At 37.6% G+C, this 25817-nt stretch overlaps 2 protein-coding genes across 2 annotated transcripts in view; one reads left to right on the top strand and one right to left on the bottom strand.

The window, feature by feature from the left end:
• The window catches only part of LOC111054734, a 155969-nt gene that overhangs the window by 95077 nt on the left and 35075 nt on the right, over positions 1–25817 (top strand). The window lies entirely within an intron of this gene.
• LOC120352317 lies at positions 14630–15585 on the bottom strand. The gene is made up of 2 exons (XM_039432337.1): positions 15426–15585; positions 14630–14907 (listed from the first exon to the last, which is right to left on the bottom strand). Exons 1-2 carry the CDS (start codon positions 15510–15512, stop codon positions 14686–14688), a joined length of 309 nt encoding a protein of 102 aa, XP_039288271.1. The 5' UTR covers positions 15513–15585; the 3' UTR covers positions 14630–14685.

Here is a 25817-nt window from a genome sequence, read left to right as displayed (position 1 = left end):
ACCTAATATTAGGATATTATTTCTTCTGGTGGTGAATGTTGGTCGATATTCTTATCAAATAATAAAACATTTTATTGGAGATATCCTCCCGAATCAAATAAAAAATCGACTGCCACTAGCCTACCACACCGAGGTGTAGTGGATCCAGCATTCACATCCAGTCAACGTCACAAGGAGAGGTAATAGGTCGCATAGACAGCATCAGAATTAAACTCGGTACTCGAAATATTTACTATTTTGTAAAATATCACCTACAGCGCTAATTTAGAAATTTACAGTCCCTACTGCGGCTACCAGAAAACAGCGCCAGAAAGCAGTGCTCATTGTTAATAAAGCTGAGTATTGGTTTGATGTTAATAGGTTGATCGTTAACAGCAACAAAACAGAGTCCTTACTGTTTAGCTTAAAATCTGCTAGAGAGAACAAGAATGTGAAATTTTTAGGATACACCTGAATTCTAAGCTGAGCTGGGATACTCATACTATGTACCTCTGTAAACGTTTATCTAGAGTGACATATTACTTGGCAAGTTGAAATATTGTACCAGCTTGATTTGGTCATCAATGCCTATTATGCTTTTTTCCATGTTCATTTGTTATATGGAATTCTGATCTGGGGTAATGCTCCTGGTGCTAAAGATGTATTACTGTGGCAAAAGAAGGCTCTGAGAAGAATGATTGACATCCCATCCACTGAGTCTTGTAGGGATCATTTTGTAAGACTAGGAATACTTACTGTACCGTGCCTATTCATTCTCAATTGTTTGCTTTTTGCAAAAGAAGGCTCTGAGAAGAATGATTGACATCCCATCCACTGAGTCTTGTAGGGATCATTTTGTAAGACTAGGAATACTCACTGTACCGTGTCTATTCATTCTCAATTGTTTGCTTTTTGCTAAAGGTAATCTCGATAATTTAATGCAGAGAAGCGATATACATAGTCACATCACAAGAAATAGGAATCAGCTGCAGGTAACGCAGGCTAGATTGACTAAGACTCAAATGAACTTTGATTATATGAGTATAAAATTATTTAAAAAGTTACCATTAGATGCTAGAGATGTTAGTTTTAGAAAATTTAAAACTATATGGTACAAGTTACTGAAATCCAAACCACATATTCACTCCAAGAATGGAATGATTTGAGTATAGAGAGCCTTTCTTTTTTATGATTTATTCCACTGTTCAAATATATTCATAGGCTATATCTATTCATGTATAGAACTCATTTTTTGTTGAAGTTTATTGTGATATGTGTTCTGACTCCATATTGACTTCTGTGAAACGCTTTTTTGTATCTGTCTGTGTGACTGTTGTATGTTTTATGTTTCCTGATGACCATGTCTATTGCACTATGTGTTAACGACAATAAAGAATTCAATTCAATTCAATACCTTTGTAGACCGCCAAACCATCCATCTAGTAATTAATTTTTCAAACCAGTTTCATCCGTACACTGTTCATTCTATTTAGGCACTCTGAATTTAGTGATACCCCTTCCCCAGCAAAACAAAGGTTAGTCAACCTAACCTACAACCACGAATTACCAAATTCTAACCTCAATTTTCGCAACTGTTTATTTATCTTTTCTAATTCAATTATTTCAGTCATTTTTTTCTTTTATTGCACATTCATGCCCCTCCACGGAGCAAAATAGGCTACAACATATGCCGACAAAAGGTGAGGCTCTTAATACTAAGGAACCATATTCATGGTTGAAAATTATAATCTTGGTTTGTTGTCTAATGACTCCAAGTCAATAATTATCTATTTTTGTGTCCCCCTCATGGAGCTAGACCGTGACCCATGGCGCTTCAATGTGGGGCAAGACCTTGACAACATTCAGGATGCACTATAAATATATTCTAAAAGTATTAGGGCTGCCAAGATTGCGACTGACACGTTTTCTGGCAGAAATAATGATTTAAAGGAACATGGGTTGATTCAAGGGATGAAGGATTCTAACAATAAATACCAACATAATGGGATGCAAGGTAGAAATAGAGGCAATGAAGGAATCGAAGCTCATTGCTCAACGCAAAATATGCCAAGCATATGGACACACCCAAAAATATTGCTTTAAAGAGCTTCCTTGAGTCAAATGTGCTGGTGAACACAGTTCCAAGGATTACACAAAGGCAGCTGGAGAAAAGCCGAGATGTATTCATTGTGGTGAAAATCATCCAGCAAGCTATTGTGGGTGCAGTGTTGCTGTCGAACTGCAGAAGATGAGAATCAAAAATATAAAGCCTCATTCAGGACCAATCAAGAGAGTGGATTCGCGCAAGGAGCATTCAACTCAACCCATACCTGTTTCTTCCACTGGAATAGAAACTACGATATTGTCAGCATTAGATGAACCCTTATCATATGCTGATACTACAAAAAAGGTCTCGATAAGCAGATGAAGAAAAATAATCAAGAGGACGGAGTGCTACAAACTTTACAGCTGATACTAACCAAGCTGGAAAAGCAAAAAGAACTATTATCCTCCTTCGAAAAAAGGTAACAGGAATTGAACGGCAGCACAAACCCGGCTGGGAGCAGAAGGAAGCAATGACCACACACTGAAAATCATGGCATGGAATGCCAATGGCATCCTCCAGAAGAAGCTAGAACTAGAATTAGTACTCCATAACGAGAAAATAGACTTCTGCCTTATTTCAGAAACACACATGACAAATTAATCCTATCTCAAAATCAGAGGCTATAGAACATACCATACTACACATCCAAATAATTCAGCAAGGGGAGGTAGTGCAGTTATTGTGAGAGAGACAATACAACACACTGAAGAAGAGAAATAATAAACATATGAAATTCAAGCTTCTGTTATATCACTGGAGCTCAAAGGATGCAAAGTGTCATTAGCAGCAATATATAGCCCTCCAAGACATGATCTGAACATCAAGACTACATAGAATTCTTCAAACATCTTGGAAAAAGGTTCATCGTAGGAGAAGACTTCAATGCTAAAAATACCCATTGGGGCTCCAGGACAACCACTACAAAGGGTCGAGAACTGTTTAGTGCAATCCAGCAATTCAAATGTGAAGCGATATCAACCCAACATACTGGCCAACAGACATAGGAAAAATTCCAGATCTGATAGACTTTTTCATCATCAAGGATTTCTCCACAAACTACATCAAAATTGAAGATAGCTGTGACTTGAAATCAGATCACTCACCAATTATACTAACATTAAGCAAGAGTGTAATAGAACGAGAACCATCTCCATTTCTCTGCAATAGATACACAAACTTGGAACAATTCAGACTCTTACTGGAGGAAATGATAGATCTCAATCTACAACTTATTACTGATCAAAAATCTGTTTCATTCATGTTCAGTAGCGCGGCAAGAGGCAACGTGAAGAACGAAAAAATCATGAGGTGGCGCCTTGAGCTATCTCAATACACCTATGAGATCATTTACCGATCTGGTAAAGAGAACATAACTGCTGACGCTCCTTCTCGAGCATGTGTGATAATGGGATGTATCAAATCGAAACAAGACTTGATAAAATATCATCAAGACCTCTGCCACCCCGGCATCACAAGATTTTTTCACTGGACTAAAGCTCATAACCTTCCATACTCGGTAGATGACATCAGAGAAGTCTGCATGGAATGCAAGATCTGCTCAGAGCTGAAGCCAAGATTCAACTGTTTCAAAGGAAAATTGATAAAAGCAACTCGGCCTTTTGAAAGGATCAACATTGACTTCAAAGGACCCCTGCCATCATCAACTAGAAACAAGTACATCCTCACTATTGTGGATGAATATTCGAGATTTCCCTTTGCCTATCCCTGTCGAGACATGTCATCAGAAACAGTAATTCAAAATCTCAATGACTTATTCACCACATACGGCTATCCTTCATACATACACACTGATAGAGGGACCAGTTTTCTATCAAAAGATGTCAAAGATTACTTAATGTCCAAGGGTGTAGCTACCAGTTCCACAACACCTTACAACCCTCAAGGTGATGGACAGGTGGAGCGCTACAATGGAATAATTTGGAAGACAATCCGTTTAGCCCTACGGTCCAGGAACATGGATACTTCTCACTGGGAAAAGGTACTCTTAGAATCACTAAGCAGCATTCGCTCGCTTCTCTGCACGACCATCAATTGCACACCTCACGAGCGAATGTTCATTCATCCTCGTAATCCCACGTCTATGACAAACTTGCCATCCTGGCTGATCAACGCCAAGGAGGCATGGATGAAGACCTTTGTAAGACGCAGTAAGCATGATTCTGAAGTTGAAATGGTAGAAATTATTCATTTGAACCCTCATGTCGCTCAAGTAAGACTTTCTGATGGAAGAGAAGTTTCTGTCAACATTCGTAGATTGGCCCCAGTAGGTTCCACTACTGGGAGGGAAGAATGATATGATAATCATATGTCATGAATCAGTTGTTTGAATTATTCTAAACCATCAGAAAGTTTGTTATTTTATCTCAGTTTATTTTAATCAATAAAAGCCATTATTCTAGCTCTTCAATGGTCTCTATTTATTACAATAGTCAAGTCAAGAGCAGCACTATGGCCTCTAAACTAAAGAGTGGGAAGGGAGGGTCGTCAGTTGCTATGCTCGATGTGCAACAGCAGACAAAATGAAGATATCATCCATTTCTTGAGAAAGTGTTCAATTTTAGTGGAATTCAGATTTAGTATATGGGGAGTGCGAGAGCTAGATGAGTGACAGGTTATTGATATATTGAATGGGGAGAGCTGGGAGAAATTGAAAAAATTCATGAGAATAGCCTGAAGGTACCGATCTCAGCTGATTGAGGAGTTCAACACTTGATAATGCAATCTTTCTCCTGACTTAATTACATTAATAATTATTTGTAGAGTCTAATAGTACTTAACTCTTGGCAGATGGCCTGAAGGACATTGCTGTAAAAAATTTATCAAGTTATTATATATATTTTTTTGTTGTTGTTGTGGTTGATGTCAATAAAGATTTTTTGAATTATATTATATTCATGTTCTGAAAAAAGATAAAAAGCTATTATCATGAAAAAGAATATAAGTACAATATGAAATTAATAATTCGAACCAAGATTTATTTATTCACAATATCACATCAGGAACAACAGGTAATGACCCAAATATGTTTCCTTAACACAACAATAAGTACAGTATACAATTCAATCAAAACAAAAAAAAAAAAGATACTAAAACTAACATTGGAAAAGAAAGAAAATAATACTTGGGAAAACTACTTCTTAAACATTCCTTAATGGAGTTTATGGTGAAAATGAATATATGAAGTGATGAAGGAGAGGTGCTTTCAATAAAGATGATGAGAGAGCATGCAGTCTCTTATGAATGATAGGATGAGGGTGATAATGATAATTGCCAGCAAAAAACTTTGAAAATAAGGGGAAAGTAAGAATAAAATGTGTTTGAATGTGCAAATAAAGAAAAATTAATATTTAAAGAGTGATATATTTAACAATGATAGAAATATTAGCGAAAATTATGGCTGCTGATTAAAAATTCAGTTATTCTGATTCTCTCTCAGGAGCATCGTTATTGTGCGCTTGAAACTTAATGGGCCATCAGAAAACACGTCCACCCCTCAGCCAAGTCCATTCAACAATCTTGGCATGTGGTTGAGGTGGGGGGGGAAAATATGCATTAACTGTCCTACACCTCTGTACCGCGAATAGGGAATCCCATCTTCGCCTGAGAGTGGGCACGGCGAATCCAATTCTTCCCAGGAGATAAGAAGAATCAACTTCATTCGTTAGTATCTTACGGAAAAGAATCAAAGATGATACCTCTCTCCTGAGCTTAAGAGCATCAACTTCAAACAATGATCTTAATCGACGTGTAGGAAAACCCCTCTCACAGGTATGCCCGAATTTTTTGAAGAAGAGGAATCTTAGAAATTTATTTTGCATTCTCTCAAGTTTTATTACATGGGTGATCTGATAAGGACTCCAGACCGGCGCTGCATACTCAAGCTGGCTTCGAATCAAAGACTTGAACAAGTATAAAATGGGCTCCCACCTCTCGAAGCTTGAGCATGTTCTAAAAACAAAGCCCATCATCTGATTGCACTTTGATAACAGGTGTTCAATGTGCTTATCAAAATCCATATGAGCATCCATAATCACTCCCAAATCCCTATACTCTTGCGAATGGTCAACAAAATATTACCAATATTGTAGTTATAATGGAAAGGTTCCCTCTGGCTGGTAAACGATACCACCTTACATTTTGCCACATTCAGTGTGAGCCTTGATTCCAAACACCACTTCTGCAGTGCATCAATATCTTTTTGAAGCAACGAACAGTCATCAACAGACCATCTGTCTAAATATTTTGGTATCATCTGCAAACATGAGGCACTCCGAGCTATTCAGCACACTAGGAAGGCCATTTACATACAACAAAAACAACAAAGGACCAAGATTTGAACCCTGTGGTACCCCTGAAGTGCAACAGTAGGGCTCGGATTGACAATGATTGAAGCAAACAAATTGAACTCTATTTGAAAGGTAACTCCTCAAAAAGACCAAAGCACCCTCATCAAACCCGAGACACTTCATTCTATTGAGCAGAATATTGTGATCCAAAGTATAAAAGGCCTTAGAGAAGTCCATATATATCACATCAACACGACCCCCAACATCCAAAACCTTCGACACCTTGTCAACAAACTCTAGAAGGTTCGTTACCATTGAACGACCAGGGAGGAAACCGTGTTGGGATTGAACAATCTTGGGTTGTACATATGAAAATATTTGCTTGTACAGGATCCTCTCAAAAATCTTTGCAAAAACATTTAAAACTGCAATTGGTCTATAATTACTCGCAAAAGACCTGTTTCCAGACTTGAACACTGGTGTCACCCGTGAGCACTTCCAGACCCCAAGAAATTCGGATTTACAAACGCACAAATTGAAAATGTAATGCAATGGGCCAGACAAAAATTCCCAACAACCCTTGACAACAAAAGCGGGTATCTTATCAGGGCCTCCAGTAGCACGAGAGTTGAGCAACTTAATTGCATCAACCACATCCTCCCTTGAAATGTGGGTGAGACTAAAGGGATCACAAGGAGTCTGTCCGGCAATCCTCCCAGAGTCCACCAAGGGTTCAGGTTCCATTGCTGAAGCATTGGACGAAAACAGATCAGCAAAAGCATTAGCAGTATCAGCACCCTTGTATATCCTATCAATATGCTTGATAATTTTTTTTTTTATATGAGAGAAAAGCTTGTTGTTCACATATTTCCAGAACTCCCTCAGGTCACAACCAACCCTCTCTTCAACAGATCTTACATAGCTCGAGTAGGCTGTTGCTATCTTAGCTTTGACTCGGGATCGCACAAGTTTAAACTGCTCATTGTGGTACCTGGAGTAGCTCCGCTTCCTACTCAACCTATTGTTAAGCTTTAGATCACTCACTATTTCCCGAGTGAACCAGGGAGGGTATTTTGAGTGCTTGTATTGACTGACCACAGGAACATTAGCATCCAAACACATATATAGGATCTTGTAAAATTCCTCTACAGCAATTTCAACCTCCTGACTATTATAAACAGGTTCCCAGGACACGGAACTCAGAGTGTGATATAGATTCAAGAAGTCAGCACGCTTAAAGTTATAGTTTGCCGCACCTGCATCCTCCCCTTCGCCCTCTTTGGCAGAGAAAGCGATATAGAAAGAGCCGGGTGATGGGCAAGTGGGGTGATGCCGGGTGATGGGTGAAGATACAGATCTATTGATAGTGGATGCATCCTATTATTGGCCTTTGCCAATCCATCCTATTCAAAAAAATGAGATCAAATCATTTTCACATCAACAGAGATGCCTATGAAATACTTTTTTTACAAAGATATTTGTTTGCTCAAAACCCTCTAGACGAAATCTAGTGTTGGGCGCTTCTTTATAGGAATCATATCTCACAATAAAACCAACAGTTTGAAATGAGAATGAATTGGCTGTCATATTTGAGAATAGAGATAGTCAACATGAGATGTTCGAAGCATTACCACACCAGGTTGTGAATAGTATTTTATTAAATGTATTTATGAGTTCAAGAGCTTCACATTCTGTAAGCAATCCAAATTTGAAACCAGACCATCTGACCCTTGACCCACAGTCCTTCCTGCGTAGTGGCAAAGCATTTCGAACAGAACAAAGGGACAACATGAATAACTCTGACAAGGGCCAGGCAAAAACCACTGACAGCCAGTCTACACCCCTTCAACATGCAAGTGACCCCCCTCCACCTCACTCCAGTGATATTCGGGCTTCTGTGTCAGAGGACCAACTGCAGGCATTCATGAAGGCACTAGAGGCCCGCCTCATGTCTAACATGACTAAGGTCATTCAGGACACATTAACAGGCCTGTTTGCACCGTCGCAACACCAGACAGACGCTGCTCAACGGATTCTCATACCTGTATAACAGACTGCTTCACCTACTCTAGACTTGGAATCATCCCAGGCAACAATGGCAGGCACAGAGTACATGGCTGGGGCACAGCCTCCCAGAACAGAAATAGAAAACTTCAGGATTCCTTTCTGGCAGCATGAACCAGAAGCTTGGTTCACCCACTTGGAGTCCAGGCTCAGCCACTTGAACATGAAGGAGGATGAACCAGGGTTTTGGGCTCTTTTCAAGAATTTGGGGTCTCGGTTACAAGGCCTGGTAGCCCCGCAAATAAGATTCCTCAAACATGGGTCTCACTATGAAGGCCTGAAGGCTCACATATTGGGAAAGTTTTCATTGTCCCTGCAAGCCAAAATGGACAAGCTCCTAGGAGGCTGCAGCCTTGGGGACCGTTTGCCCTCTGAGCTTCTAACAAGCATGCAAGCTCTGGGAGAGGGGCATTTTCTTCTACAAACAATTGCACATCTATGGCACAGGCAACTACCACTCCAGTTGTCAGCCCTCATCGATCATGAGATGGAAGAATTCCTTCAACACCCCGACCTTACTCACCTCAACCAGGTAGCCAGTAAGGCAGATCGCTGAATGACCTTCTAAATGCCTCCCCACAAGCCAGTCTGTTTGCAATTTCATCTCCACCATCCACAGTACCTCCAACAATTGACAACAGATCAGAACTGGCAGAGCTGACAGCTTCAGTAGCTGCCATCAAAACCCAACATATGAGACCGCCACCTGCAACACAAAAACCTCAAGACCTAACAACGGTTTGGGCCTAACAACAATTGGTGCTGGTACTACTTCAAGTTTGGGGAACAGGCACGCAAATGCACACCTCCATGTGCCTGGAGTTCCTCATTTATACTGGTGCAGAAGTCTCCGCCTTCCCAAACCCCCACAACAATGCTCCTCAAAAAAATTGCCTATCTTTACATGCAGAAAATGGCACAACCATAAATACATATGGCTCAGTTTTGTTGGACCTGGACTTCGGTCTTCACTGTAAAATGAAATGGAAATGCATCAAGGCAGACGTTCCCTACCCCATCCTAGGTGCTGATGCAACAGTTTTCTTTGACCTACTGCCCGATCTCAAACTAAAACAACTAGTAGATAACACCACAGGCCGATCAATTCCAGGTAGCACCAGGGCTACTAGCATCACTGGGATCAGTCTCATTGACCTATCAGGCCCTCAAAAAATTGAAGTATTACAAGATCACAACATGTACAATATTCTATCTGGTATTCAATCGGAAACTGCATACTCAGAATATGGTAATTTTAATGAATGGAGACTAGTTAATAGAATGGTTTGTTTTTTAGAAGGAGATGTTCGCCTTGTTAATAATACCAGAGACCAATGATATGATTGTATCCAAAATAGAATGATAAATAAGTTAATGCAATAACAGTATATTTTTCTATGGTAAAACCCAATAAATAAGCCTACTGCCATCCATAACTTCACGAAGCTAACCAACTATTCTCCTAAGTTTGACAAGTTTTCTAGAATTATATTTTGCAGTGGTGTATGTAATAAATAATGGAACATCAGTTTACACATGGCTTCTGCTGAATTCAAGCTACAATAACTATGTAAGAAATTACTTCAACTGCTGCTTCTGAGCTTCTTCCCTCACAAAATTTTCCCAGAGAATTAATAAACATAAGCAAGCAATGCTAATTCAAGTTTATCTCTTTTCTGTATAGGGCTACTTTTTATAGAAATAGAGAGAAAAATAAAAATCTCAGTACCCTTTTGGAATTATTCAATCACAACATGTCTCGGACATTGATGCCGTTTTCAAGTGATATGGAGTAAATAAAAAAAAAATCCAATCCAAGTTATTTTTCTTTTTCTCTTCTGCCATTCAATCCAAGTTATGAATGTTGGAGCATGAATTTCTCTGAAAGCTGATTTAAGTCCTCCTAATTTTTCATTCTATTCAATATAAGCTATTCACATAGAATGTTAAAACTACCTATTGAGAGAACGATATCTTACTGAAGACTGGAGATCATAACTATGTGAGAGAAGAAGTTCCGAGAGTGAATGGGAACGTTTAATCTAGTGAGTTCAAATCCAAAACTGCCTTTCTAGAAAGTGGAAGGAACTAGTAGGATTGGCAACGTTGGTGTAATCCGAAGACAATGCAAATACCTGCATCTATTGTATTGGTCAACCCTCCTATTTCCTTACGCCTACATCATGGTGTGTATGAATGTACCCCATATTGCTGGAATTTGAGTGAGCCCGTTTCGACAGTTAAATCGCTATGAGAAAAAAAATTGAAATTTAACTTTTTTTTGTTATAGGGGTATTCATTTATAATTATCGAATATACATATAAAATTTCAGCTTTATTAGTGCATTGGTTGATGGTTAGCCTGTTTAGTGCAGAAAGTATGTGCCTCCCCATATGACCCCACTTAAAAGCACTTGTGTGTGTGTGTGTGTGTGTGTGTGGTGTGTGTGTGTGTGTGTGTGTGTGTGTGTGTGTGTGTGTGTGTGTGTGTGTGTGTGTGTGTGTGTGTATGTGTGTGTGTGTGTGTGTGTGTGTGTGTGTGTGTGTCAGATGATATCTCATCTCCCAATTAATAGAATGACTTGAAATTTGTAACTCAAGGTCCTCACACTATAAGGATCTGACATGAACAATTTCGATCAAATGCAATTCAAGATGGCGGCTGAAATGATGAAAATGTTGTCAAAAACAGGGCTTTTTGTGATTTTCTCGAAAACGGCACCAACAATTTTGATCAAATTTATACCTAAAATTGTCATCGATAAGCTCTATCAACTGCCATAAGTCACATTTCTGTAAAAAACTCAGGAGCTCCGCTCCATCTATACAAAGTTTGATTATAGATTCCCAATTATCAGGCTGCAGATACAATTTAAACGAGGAATTTCAAGTGAAAAAAATTGATCATGAAAGTCCCTACTATTAATGTTTTGTAATATTTTCACCTAAAATAGAAAATAAGCTCGAAATACGAGAAAATATGATTATTCAATTGCAAACTGTGTGCAACTGTTGATTCTATTAAATCTTTCACTATTAGGTGATAGCAGACCTCTTGCGTCTCCAGCGTTATTGTCCTGTCACCAGCTGGCTCAGATCTTTGAATAGAAAGTCTCGAGATGCGCGTGAACACTAGCGTCAGGTGATCAATTTTCATAATGGCAAGGAAAGTTGTGTGAGTGCGCCACTCCAGATTTTTGTAATTTTATAAGGGCTGCTTTGCTCTCCAGTTGGGCATTGGGCTGACTATTGCTTTTCAGTATATTGGTCGAGATTCTTCCATTAGTTTGGCCACTAACACTAGAACATGCACGTACATGCATTTTAAACATGCATGTGTTTTGTCATCAGTGAGGGGTTTCTAACATAAAATAAACAACCAATAATTCGTTTCATGGACATGGAGTCCAGATTACCATTATGCTATTATTCCCACAATTCATGCTATTCCATAATGCTATTATTCCCACACTTTAGCCACCATGAAGGCCTTTGCCATTGCATTTGAGGAGGTCGTCATGAGAGCAGTTTGTGTCAAGGAACTCGCACTGCAATAAGTGAGTGTAGTTTTGTTCTAAGCCGCAGTCACAGACAGCATTATGCTGAATGTAACCCCAGCGTACCAGGTTCGATTGACATCTTGCGACTCCTGTTCGTAGTCGATTTGGAGACTTCCAAGTTGTGAAGGGGAGTACACTACCACAGCTTGCACTTTATTTCAGTTCCAAGAGCGGATTTTCCAGTTTCTCTTGCCATAGTTTCAACCTTCGTTGTTCATGTGTGTGTTAACAACCAATAATAATATTAATAAACCATAAAAATGTACTTGTGTGAAACAATTTTTCCCTTTTTCTTATTATTTCATTCTTTTCTAATCAATTTTCATTTTTCCCTTTTTTTATTAATTCTGTATCAAAATCTGATGTATATTTCTTATTTTATTTTTGCATTTTGTATTATAGTTTTCTTCCATTTTTTACTTAAAATCTTTGAAGTGTAATATTTATTTTGTCCAAGTTTATTTAACCTTTGTAACTCATTTTTTCCTGTAACCCGCCGAAAAACCTTCGGGTTTGGCAGGACCCTCAACTGTTTGTATTGTGAATAAAAAAATTTGATTTGATTTGCTTTGAACCACTGAAAATTGCAAATTATAATGATAGAAAACAAATTATTCCACATCAAATAGAGCAGCGAAGAGAGAATAAACAACAATAATTTGTGATACAAAAACCTTATCTCAGAAACTTTTGCTCGAAGCGTTCACCTGTGATCACAGCCGTGATGACACAACAATGAAAGACAAGACGGAGGCAGAGTTAGAGGATACGTCCGGGCCGTAGCCAGGCCCACGTACCGCCGAAACTTCACAATGGTGGTTCCACTGCAATGCATGCTAAACTCCTCTGTAATAGCATACTCGCCTACTGACTTTGCAGTGCCGATGAGTAGTGTTTGCGTGTCACACCTCACGGTATTTGCGAGGAGCAGTTGTCCACTTGGAGGTGTGACGTTAACGTGTGTTGTAGCGGCCAAAACCATGCCAACAATAACAGATAATCAGAACTATAAAACTACCGAAATAGTAAATGGTGCGGCAATATTCCAAATGTGCTCTTACCAGACATATCGAAGATGATAATTGGTTTGAGAAATAACATAATCACTTACTCAACGATTCCATTTTCAGGGTGGATTGACTGCCATTTAGAACCAATCTCTAATATTTCTTCCTGTTGAGTACCGTCTGAGTTTCTTGGGAGAGTGTAAATTTTTCTTTCTCTATCCAAATTGTAGTTGAATTTTCTTGAAGGTTCAATTTTCATTTTCCTGTTCAAAATTTAGAAATTGAAATTCAATCAGAGCCTTTCAACCTCGATTTTGTTGCTCTATAAGGTCGAATATTAGAACAGAAAGGCGCGTCGAAGTAGAGGATGTATTGAATATAATAAGAAAAATAAAGAGATTTAGTACTTATAAGAGAGATTCGAGTGTTGTAATAAATCTATACTTCAATGTGTACTGCACTAAACTTGGGCTACTGTACGCTCTTTAGGGCATGCATCTTTTCAGCACCACATTTGATAAAGGCCTACCCTAAAATCTATCTCACTGGTAGGTAGAGAAACCAATACAAGATCAAGAGCTTTGATTATATTTTTGATTATCATAGCAAATAGATGATAAGAATAGAAATACATTAGACAAATAATAGAGGATAAATAAACTGATGAGCCCCAGGGCTGAAGAACTAGGTCAAATTTCAATATAATATGGTGAACTAAATATTATATAGCTTAATTTGAGGCCGTACTCGTATGCCTTACTTTCTGGGATCCCCTCCAGGGAATATTATAACTGCTATTCACTATTTAAATTAAATAGTGTTCAAGAAAAGCCGTCCTGGAAGTAATAAGTTCCAAGACTACTATAACTATGACTTCCCATATTCTCAGAACTTGAAAGAGATTGGGTTATAAAGAGATACAGAACTAGAGAATTACCGTTGGAGCCCGGCCACATGAGGCGTTTTACAGACGAAAGTTGGTAGCCGTTTTTAAGCCGTTTTTTCCGGTGGCCTCTTACCTGAATTCCTCCCTAGTATATTTTCCCCAACCTCGTTCAAAACACATGCATTCAATTTCCACCTACTCTGCACCTCATCAGGCCTTCCCACACCCTTCAGCACTTCCACTCGAAATCTCTCCTGTGTCTGACCATCCTTCAACTTCCACTTTCTTGTTCCTGTCCTTGCCATCTTCCAGTCCATCACCATCAGTTTATGTTGTGCAGCTATATTTTCACCATTAACAACCTTGATTTTTTTCATTTCCCTCAGATATTACATCATTTTAAAAGCCTTCTTTAACAAGAAAGATGAAATCAATTAAAATGCTCTATGATGCTCATGTCCAAAATGGCAGCTGATTGGAGTTTTAGTTTTTAAATAAATGATTGATAGAGTGATGAAATTTGAAACAACACTTTTTTGGATGAATAACGAAATACATTGAAACTGGTTATTCATTCATAAAAGATGAAGTGATCTATTCACTATTATTTTAAGTTTTTTGTGAGTACCGTTCCAACACACACCAAAATTTACTGCTCTCGTTCATTACCAGCTGCTGGTCTAGTATACACGATATAATATAATGGTGGATTGAGTAGATCTAACAAGAAGTTATATTTGCAAAACATACAACAGAGATTTTAGGTATTTCTTTCTCAGAATTTGATTTTCATGTTTGATGTAAACTCACCAAATTTCACTGCTTTTCTATTATAGTCGATTTCATCCAAATATCGGATTGCTTCCATTTTCAACACATATTGCGCCTCCATTTCAACAAGTACCTTATCGTGCTTCGTGTAACGTAGTTTTCCAAGTGGATGAGAGGGTTGTGACTTCACACGTTGAAGTGACAGAGTTCTGTAGAACTTATATTTCTAAAAAGAATGAATCATCATTGCATCATAATGATAGAAAATTCATCAATACAATAATACAATAGATACAATGTAAGAGAAACTCATTGAAACAAGAACATAGAAATTTTTCTTGTTATTCTTGAAAGAAGATTATGACAACCATTCATTACTATTGATAGAGAAGCCAAGCACGAGCGGACAAGCCAGAAGAAGTTCAGTAGTATAGTAATCCTGCTACTAAATTCTGCCAACACTGATCGATTCACCTATTGATCTATTATGAATTATTCCACATCAATAAATTTATAACAACGTTTAATTTGCTTGTAATAGTAGTTTTCCTTATTTGTTTATCTGTTATAAATCAACTGAGTGTAACATTCATGTTTTTGTTAATATAGGAAATCTTTGTTTCATAGTGACAACGCCATCATTCATCATGAATTTGCACAATATCACCGTATAGCTACATGATTAACAGTCTTCAATTCTGAAGTCATGAGTTTGAGAAAAATAAGATAATTTTCTGAGCTTACTTTTTCAGGATTTTCGCATAACCAGATCTTATAAGAATCTCGTTCCATATACTGTGAGTATTTTTCAGCGTCTCCAAAATTTTCCATTGAATCAATTTCATTATTTTGGTTGTTATAAATTTCAAAGTCTGGATATAAGTTTGAATCATGATCAACCAATCTGCAGCTTGAAACAGAAAAAAGTAGCTACAATCAGTCATCACAATAACTAAGTTAAAACAATCTATTCCATTGAGGATCCTATTCAAATTGAAAAAAAAACTTTTTGTCGCTTTCAAATTTTGTTCTGCCATCTTGAATTTAACTTTTTTTTAGGAGGGGAGGTATTATGATTCATGATTTCGATACAGAATTCCAAGAGAAAATTGATGTCAAAATCCGCACAGCGATATCTCAAACCAGTTTAAAGTCACATTTGAAGATTTCAATTCAATTTTTTTTTTAATTTCAATTCAGTTTATTTCCAAAAAACATAATACACGAATAAGAAATACAATATACAACATATTTTGGAATCCCCCTACTAGACTATCCATCTGTGTGTAGGGGGGGAGTTCCACTTTATACATAATAAGCTTAATCTGCTCATAGAAGTAAATAAGAGAATACACTTATATATGGATGTATTATTAATATTCTGATTATAAAATAGATGATATATTATATATTAAGCTGATGTATAATTAAGAATGAGTATGTAGAAATATGTATGTAGGAATAAGTATACTTAATACATTGATTGATTAAAAGAGTAAATAAAGAAGAAAAAACAATATTTTATTGAAGACCGCAGTGGCAGGGATTCCAGAAATTCTCAGAAGATAGAATGAAAAAAAGCATAAACCAGAAAGGCAAAACAGTCAAACCGGTTATATCAATGATAAAACAAATACCAATCAATTGTCTGGAAACCTTGAAGTCGTGTTGGTCACCAAGCATAACGAGATTGGAGTAGTTCTTCTGAAGCTTCCCAACCAATTTGGTACAGCCACCTGTCCACCCTCTTCCTAAACACTACCAAACTATATGCCTCTGCTTCCTAATCACCCCTGGCACATTTCTGTACAAGATATGGGCCAGGTATGAAGGATTTGTCAATTCAGAGCCGTGAGTCAGCTGAGGTATCTCAAAGCTGTAATTGGATCTGTGGCGAGTTGAGTAGCTATGGTCAACTGTTTCTCCCAGAAGTTCAGTTTTGTATTTTTTGATGTGGATCAACAAAGATTTAATAAAAAGTTGTCTAACATTCAGTACGGGAAATTCGATAAACAATTATATTGTTGGGTATCTAAAGTCTCTCTTCAAAATTGTTTTTATAATTGATCTTTGGATGACTGCAAGAGGCTCAATGACAGAGGAGGAAGCCCCTCCCCAAGCTAGAATTCCATATAGTATTAGAGATTGGACATAGGCAAAGTAAACTACTTTGCACTGATCCACACTCAGAACATTTACTAAGCTCTGAAAATGCGTGAAGCAGCTTTCTGAGCCTATTCTTAGCACACTGGACATGTTGTACCCAACTCATCTTGGAATCCAAGACAACGCCCAGGTATTTGTAATGATCAACGCGCTCAATCATACTACAATTACATCCAGCAGACCTGGGATTATTACAAGAATGCATCGTTAGTATTAGTGAGCCAGGATAAGCTTGATTTCTTGTAACTATTGGCATAAACTTCGTTTTTTCCACATTTACTGTAAGGCTATTGTGATCAAACAGTTCTTTATTTTTGACAAATCAATTGAAGCACTCAAGTAGGCCTCCTCCCAAGTGCTCCCAGTAGACACTAGTGATGTGTCATCAGCAAACAGATACAAACTCACCTTCAACTACTAATTTTGACAGATTGTTCATATAGATTAGGAATAGCAGTGGCCCAAGGGTGCTTCCCCTGGACTACCCCATACTCAACATTCTCTTTATCACTATTTTCACCATTTATGCATACTGATTGCTGTCGATTGTGAAAGTAACTCTTAAACCATCGGAGAGAGATATTTTTTATCCCCAATGATTCAAGTTTTTTTATTAGAATTCTCCTGTCAACTGTATCGAAGGCTTTTGCCAAGTCCAAAAAGGTTATCAGCACTTTTCTTCTTGATTTAATACTACTTGAGATAGCCCTAGACATATTGAAAAGAGTATCAGATGTATTTTTGGACTTTTGAAAACCATACTGTGAGTTGGAGATGAGATTGTGCTCCTTTAAATACTTAGTCAGTTGTATTTTTATACACTTTTCGATTATTTTAGATAATGTTGCCAACAAAGAAATAGGTCTGTAATTGGAGAATATGCCTTTGGGGCCTGATTTATAAATAGGTATTTCCTGGCTGTTTTGAGAGCGCAAGGAAAGTGTCCAACCAGAATGCTTAAATTGACTATATGTGAGATAGAATGTATTAATATGTCAATATTGTTTTTAATCACTCTAGTAGGGATTCCATCACAACCTGGAGCTGATCGCCCTTTCAAACTCTTCTCTACCTCCTCCAATTCCTGCCTTGAGACCGGTTGCAGCTGAAATTCAGAGTCCACAGCATGTTCATCATCTCTCACTACTGGTGCATCCTGGGTTATTATAGAATTTGCTAGGTTTGTCCCAACTGTAGCAAAATATTGATTAAATTGGTTGGCAATTTCTTTAGTTTTTTGAGAGTCGATGACTTCACCAGGGCGGGAGAATGCACTAACGGGGAATGATTTACTATTATCTATACGACCTGAGATTTCGTTTATAACCGACCAAAATTTTCTGGGGTTACCAGTCGCTTCTTCAACTTTGTTTTTGTAATAGTTATACTTGGCTTGCTTGATTGCTGAATGTAGCATATTTCTATATTGAGTAAACTCATTTCTAAGGAGATAGTTAAATGGTTGTCTATTGAGTTTTTTCTGAGTTTATCATGATGTCGAATAGAATTTACTAGTCCAGCAGTTATCCATGGTTTGAGTTGAGTATTTCTAGATGAAACTTTTACTTCATTTGATTTTTTGGCAATTAAGTTTTGTACCGATTCAATGAAAATATCTGTTGCATTGTCAACGTTGTTTTGTTCAATGACTCTATTCCAATTGTGACTAAAAAGTGTGTTCCTCACCTTTTTCCAGTCTGTTTTAATAATGACTCTATCTGTATTAGGCAACTTATGAGTTTTTGTCGATAATATATTCAAGCAAATAGCATAGTTATCGGTAAACGAGGACTGCAGAGTAACAGAAGATGCATTGAAGAAACGCGGAAGCTTGACAAAAAAGTGGTCAATACAGGTGCCGCTGGCCGGCCGTGTAATCTTGTCAATACAGGGCACAAATCCTGCATCACTCAAAATATCGATATAATGCTCCTCAACAGAGCCAGGGGCAACATTCAACGTGTCGCAATAGAAATTACCTATCGCCATAGAAATCGCCAGATTTAAGACGACTCCTGGTGATTGTTCATTGCAATATACGTTTAACGCGTTTACGAATGTAGTTAGATTAGTGCTGAGGCTGCGGTAGACAGCCAGAATTTCGCATGCCGCCCCCGCCCAGGTAAAGGTGATGGAGAGACAGGTGGCCAGACCACCCAGTACCAGTTCATTGCAAGTGACTGGAAGTCCTTCATCGATGTAGACCACTAACCCATCCCTCTGGTTCAGACTATTGAATGATCTAAAAGAATGGTAACCTGAAATGTTAATTGGATGGCTGTCGTCGTTAAGCCATGCCTCAGTTAATATTATGCAGTTAAACTTATGCCCTAATCCCTGTAATACTGTTAAAAATGCCTCGAGGGGAAAAGACGTGACAAAACGAGGTTCCTGGATAGGAGTCACCATGTGAAAGACACGATTTGACTCAATGTACTTCGACAAAAAAACGTGAACACTGTTCAGTGTTCAAGTTGCACGTCTCCTATCGTGTGAAAGAGGCCATAGGATGCAAATATCATATCATTGTGTGAATGAATGAATAGCAATGTAAGCACTTACTGGTGCTACCCAGAGGCCTCTTTCACACGATAGGAGACGTGCAACTTGAACACTGAACAGTGTTCACGTTTTTTTGTCGAAGTACATTGAGTCAAATCGTGTCTTTCACATGGTGACTCCTATCCAGGAACCTCGTTTTGTCACGTCTTTTCCCCTCGAGGCAAGCAGAGGCAAGATCTATAACTATGCCGACGTTTGCTCAAAGTATATGACTCATCACTTTTTCTCAAAGTCTAGCTTCCTTAAAAATAAAGATAGAAGATTTCTGATTTCGGATTTGGATTCAGCGACCCCAAATTCTTTAAAGCGTAAGTACCGTTTTCGAAAATATCCGAAAACAAGGAAGTTATGGCTGTTTTTAATGAAGCTTTCTATTATCATATAATTATACGGTAAAAACGAACAGGTACTGTACTATACAGTACGTAAGTACTGTAGCTATTATAATACAACTTACACTGTATTCGTGTAGGAAATTTGGTAGGTTATTGTTAGAGCCAATGAGGTTGGCGTCTAAACACGTTACTTAGTAGCTTAGAAAATAAAATTGTTACCTTTAAAGGCGTCTTGTTTGGGGTATGGCGTGTTCGCAGTGGACTGTAAGAGCGGTCTCCTCGTTCTGGTAGGTGGTAACACGTTCAGATAATCAGGAATTCACTTGCACTGGCGATGATTAATACATGGGGAATACATGGGCCCATGTTGTGGCGAAGAGATTACACAAAGAAGATCCAACTCTAGATATTTAGCGGAGTGCTCAAACAATAACTTTCCCTAACTAGGCGTGGTAGTAGTTTAAATTCAAACAAGCGAAGCGGTAATACACATTTGACTTCTTTAAAAGGAGAAAAACCGAGAAGTGTCGTAGCAGCACAAGCTTCCTCAAACAGTTACAAAACGGAAGAGAACTGGTAAGCAAGAAAGGTGGGGGAAAACAGGGAGAACAGTGCCAACTATGGCAGTAGCATGCTAGATGGCCGTGGGTGAGCGCGGTCGATTCAAATATGGCAAGATATAGCTTGGCCCATACAGTTATTTATCTTGATTTCTGAACATACCCCAAAATAAGGGAGTAAGATAACTTTGAAAAACCAAAGTTTTCCTGCCGATTGAAGAAACATTAAAAATTAGTCTAAGACATATTATGTCTTAGAATGAAAACGTGTAACAAATATCAGATCACTATTCAAGCTATCAAGCTTTTCATAAATTTATTTGTCTCCGCATGGCAGAAGGTTTGCGCCCAACGTTTTCACTTAAACATTTCTATGATTAAATTGTGATAGAGAACATTATCGTATTGATCTTCTAAATCCAGTTACATGTACATAGATTTTCGTAAAATTGATTTTTTTACCGTTCCTATGAATTCTAAGAATTCTATGAATTGTTTATACAGGTTCATCACAGGCCAGGTTGGTCTGAGCTATTCATGACTTTTTTTCAGTATGCATTATCAACTCAGCAGTTCTAATACACAGACATCACTACTTGGAATGCCATGACATTTTCTATTCTTTCAATTCCTATTATTACCATAGATCGATTCAAATCAGCACAATGTTTATACTGTATGTTCATAATAGATTTTTCTGATTGCAAAAAGAAATAGTCAATAATTGCTGGGAATTTGAAGTGATATTCAACGATTTGAACCTGATAAATTGGATTGTTGAATGACAATTGAAATTCAGTGAATTTACTGTACAACATCCTTTTCCTCCTATTTTATTGGGTGATGAGTGGAGATGATTTATGATTTCATATTTGGATTCATCTTTTCATAGTTCAATATTTTTTGGAAAACTAGAACTTTTAAAAATTAAAAATGTTTATGTATAAACTTCTCAGGTGTTCAAAAACTTCTTAAAACCTTTGCCTGCCCCTTTGTGAGGCAGGAGTATTATTATCTTAGTACGTACTATATAATCATATGATAATGGAAAGCTATATTAAAAACAGCTATAACTCCCTTGTTTTCGGGTATTTTTGAAAATGGGACTTACGCTTTATAGAATTTGGGGTCGCTGAATCCAAATCCGAAATCAGAAATCTTCTATCTATATTTTTAAGGAAGTTAGACTTTGAGAAAAAGTGATGAGTCATATACTTTGAGCAAACGTCGGCGGAGTTGTTAGATCTGTCGGCTTATTTGTAAGATCCCCATGTGAAAGTACAGGAGAGCTGCAAAATATGAAATATGATCTTCCGTAATATGATATTCCAGGAGCGAGGTCTCTGCCTTGTGAAACTGGCCTAACTAAGCGTTTTATAATCAAGTTCATGTCACCAACCATATAACAGCAGTGTGAGAGCGTTCAACTGCAGGCTACATATGAATATATATATATACACACAATATATATATAAGCTGTAAATGCTGTATTTGTATTATTGAAGCTAAATTGCCTACTGGGTTCAGAATTACTTTGAGTAATTCTACTGTAGGAACGTGGGAAACCATTCATGAGAGATTTATATAAATATTGTATCTGTCTGCCATAGATAGTTGGCGATACACTTCCTAATGATAGTATATAGAGGAATATCGACAATAATGCAATTACTATGACCTAGAGTTGTGTGAGTATTGTTTGAATATCACGAACATTGGGAAATTGAAGGTCCCTTATAATATCATAATATCGTATATTTTAGTAAATTCAAGTTCGAAAAAACAAACCACGTCTAGTTCCGTATTTTCTCCAATCTACGATTCTCAGATTGCCGCTATTTAGTAGTCGCAACAACTAAGTAGAAACAACTCTCTTTATTCAAAAGTAGCTTTTATATATTAATGTACTCATAGTGTAGCCCGCAACTGGACGATTCACTTCTATTTTTTTATAAAAAATGTCATATAGTTGAAGATATTAAGATGATTATAGATATAAGAATATATATATAATAATTAGACTATCAGATAAAACCAAGATATTTGAGTTCATAACTTGAAGGATGAAAAAAAAACAAAACAAATAGAGTTCTTATCTTAGGTGAGAGTATAACATAATCTAAATGTCCAGTCCCAGTTTAACTGTATAGAAATCATTATTGTTGTACTCATCCTTAGCCCGAGGCGTCGACGCTGACGTTGACCGGCTCATCTGTCGTGAAGTTCTCCATCTGCTGAATAGTTTTGATCAGCGTGATTGGTGCTCCGGACTCTGCAGACTTCTTGACGCATATTCTGCAATCCCTTGTCCATGCAGCTGCAAGTTTTTTCTCGCGGACAAGACGTTTCGCGTTTCCCAGGATGAATTTGTTGGTTGGGGAAAGATGCTTGTTGAGGTGCACAGAGGGTTGGGGGCCAGTTGATAGATAGCGAAGCAGCTGTCAGTTTCTTGCGATTGGCCCGTGCAGCTCCTATCCACGAAGACTTGTAGTCTCTAGATATGAACTTGACAATTATAGGTGGATTGGGACGTTCGTTAGTCACGCCTATGCGGTGCACGGTTGAAATAAAGTTTATGTTGTAGTTGACATCAATGACGGCAGCGATTCTGTCCAACAAACCATATAAATTTTCACCTCGGTTGTACGGAACACCTGCAATTTCTATGTTGTCTTTCCTGCTAAACTGTTCCATATCTTTGATTTTGTCATCAAGAAGATGAACAGTCTTTTCTCAGCTTGTCATTTTCTTCCCTTATTTTCAAAAACTCCGACTTATGTGATTCATTATCAGATGCAAGCAGTGCGAGAGTGTCCTGCATTTTGGTGATAGCGCTATTGACACCTACTAGTTCATCCTTAATGTCAGTTACATTAGTGGCCACTCCACCTATCTGCTTTTCCATGTTTGTCCGCATACTGGCTATGGACGCAAAGATTTCGTCTCTAGATTGTGATAACGGCGAATCACTGTGGCTGGAATCAGAGGAGTCTTCACCAAACAAGAGTTGCATTTCCACGTATCCTTATCGAGTTTCGTGAAGTCAACTCTAACACATTTTATATGGAAAGTTGATTTACAGGTTGAGCACGTAAGCCTATCTTTTTGATGTTTGATTTTGTTTGCACACTTGGAACAAGACCCCATCGTAGAAGTTGTTTGTATATTCTGATAGTCACTGACCACTATACACGCTGTCACACTAGACTTCACGACAGATTTCTTTATAATAATAAAAAATAGATCACGATTCAACTTTTAGTATAAACACTCGTTATATGAGTACATGATAACGTATTACAACGACCGGCACGCCAGGCTGGAGATCTAGGCTAGAGCGAACCGATAACTATGTTCACTCATCGGCGTCTCGACTAGAACTGGATACTCGTAAATCATAAAAAATGAAATAAATGAGTATATTACCAATCTGACAGATCAACTTCTCTGTTTAATATGTGAGTAGATGTTACTGTGTTTACTAATACTTGGAAAAGTGAATTTTTACAGTCTTTTATTATATTTTATATACTCATTTATTTAATTTTTCAATATTTATCCAAATCTTCAAATGTTAATAACTTTGAAAGTGTTTGAGATATCGATGTGCGGTTTTCGTCATTTACTCTTGGTATTTTCTCTTGAGATTAGGTATTGTTATAATGTATTATACAACCACGTTCTCATTTTCTATTTAAAAATATGGGGATTCAGTGTACGGGTAAAACCTATCTCAATGGGGGCATGGGGCGGTCAAGCAAGAACAATACGAATAAGAGATCCTTTGGCAGGAAGATTTATCACATTTTGACCCTTGTGCAATGAAGCGTATACCCGCCCCCATCTTGTTCTGTCTAGTAACGTTATTACCACTTGAAATTTCACTCGGGGTCTCCCATTTCCACGTACAAGTCCATGAAAGTTATAATTATTTTCAACTATTGGACAGTCTATAATCTGTACCTCTCGGTGCAACATGGAGTTCCTGCAAAGCTTTATCAAGATGTGACAAATATCTACCAGTTCTTATTTATGTACAATCTAATTGCGAATCAAAGGATGGGCCCGTCTTCATATTATTCAAACAATAATTTTATTATTTCAATTTGTGAGTTGCGGACCAGAGTGTTGGATTTCAGAGTAGCTTTATTTGAAAATATATTTTATGTTGCTAAACCTATTTTACCTAGTTTCCCATTTTATCATTTATGGGACATTATTGTAATGTCCAACTATCAGAAAGTTTACTCTGTAGCTCTTGGTGCAACATGGAGCTTCTGCAAAGCTTATAAAGATGCGACAACACTATCTGTACCGTGAAGGCATTCACCAGTTTTTATGAATGTACAATCTAATTGCGAGTCATAGGATATGTCCGTCTTGATATTATTCAAACGATGATTTAATTATATCGAGTTGTAAGTTGTGGACCAGAGTGTTGGATTTTGGAGTTGCTTTTGAAGATATATTTTATGTTGCTAAAACCTATCTGGATGTAGGCATAAAGAGATGTATTGTTTCATATTGGTTGTATATTGACAGTAATTGTTTCCCATTCCACCGGCGTTGAAGTAGAGGTATTGTTTCATGCCCCCATCCAGATAGATTTCACCCCAGTGTACTTTTAAGCTATTTGAACCCAATAATTATATTGTTAGATGACAACTTGAAAACTCAGTGGATGTGAGCCTGCAAAATTTCATTTTCTCGTACATTATTTGGTCATAACAGGAGATGAAAATGTTTCAATTCTACACAGAATACAGTGTGTAAATGGATTATGTACAACATGTAGGTGGTTCACTCATGTAAATGGATTATGTACAACATGTAGGTGGTTCACTCATGTAAATGGATTATGTACAACATGTAGGTGGTTCACTCATGTAAAGGATTATGTACAACATGTAGGTGGTTCACTCATGTAAATGGATTATGTACAACATGTAGGTGGTTCACTCATGTAAATGGATTATGTACAACATGTAGGTGGTTCACTCATGTAAATGGATTATGTACAACATGTAGGTGGTTCACTCATGTAAATGGATTATGTACAACATGTAGGTGGTTCACTCATGTAAATGGATTATGTACAACATGTGGGTGGTTCACTCATGTAAATGGATTATGTACAACATGTAGGTGGTTCACTCATGTAAATGGATTATGTACAACATGTAGGTGGTTCACTCATGTAAATGGGTTATGTACAACATGTAGGTGGTTCACTCATGTAAATGGATTATGTACAACATGTAGGTGGTTCACTCATGTAAATGGATTATGTACAACATGTAGGTGGTTCACTCATGTAAATGGGTTATGTACAACATGTAGGTGGTTCACTCATGTAAATGGATTATGTACAACATGTAGGTGGTTCACTCATGTAAATGGATTATGTACAACATGTAGGTGGTTCACTCATGTAAATGGATCATGTACAACATGTAGGTGGTTCACTTATGTAAATGGATTATGTACAACATGTAGGTGGTTCAATCAATGGA

This window comes from Nilaparvata lugens, chromosome 7 (assembly GCF_014356525.2).
Source record: "Nilaparvata lugens isolate BPH chromosome 7, ASM1435652v1, whole genome shotgun sequence".
Taxonomy (NCBI): Eukaryota; Metazoa; Arthropoda; class Insecta; order Hemiptera; family Delphacidae; genus Nilaparvata; species Nilaparvata lugens.
This window is presented reverse-complemented; position numbering and strand designations above follow the sequence as displayed.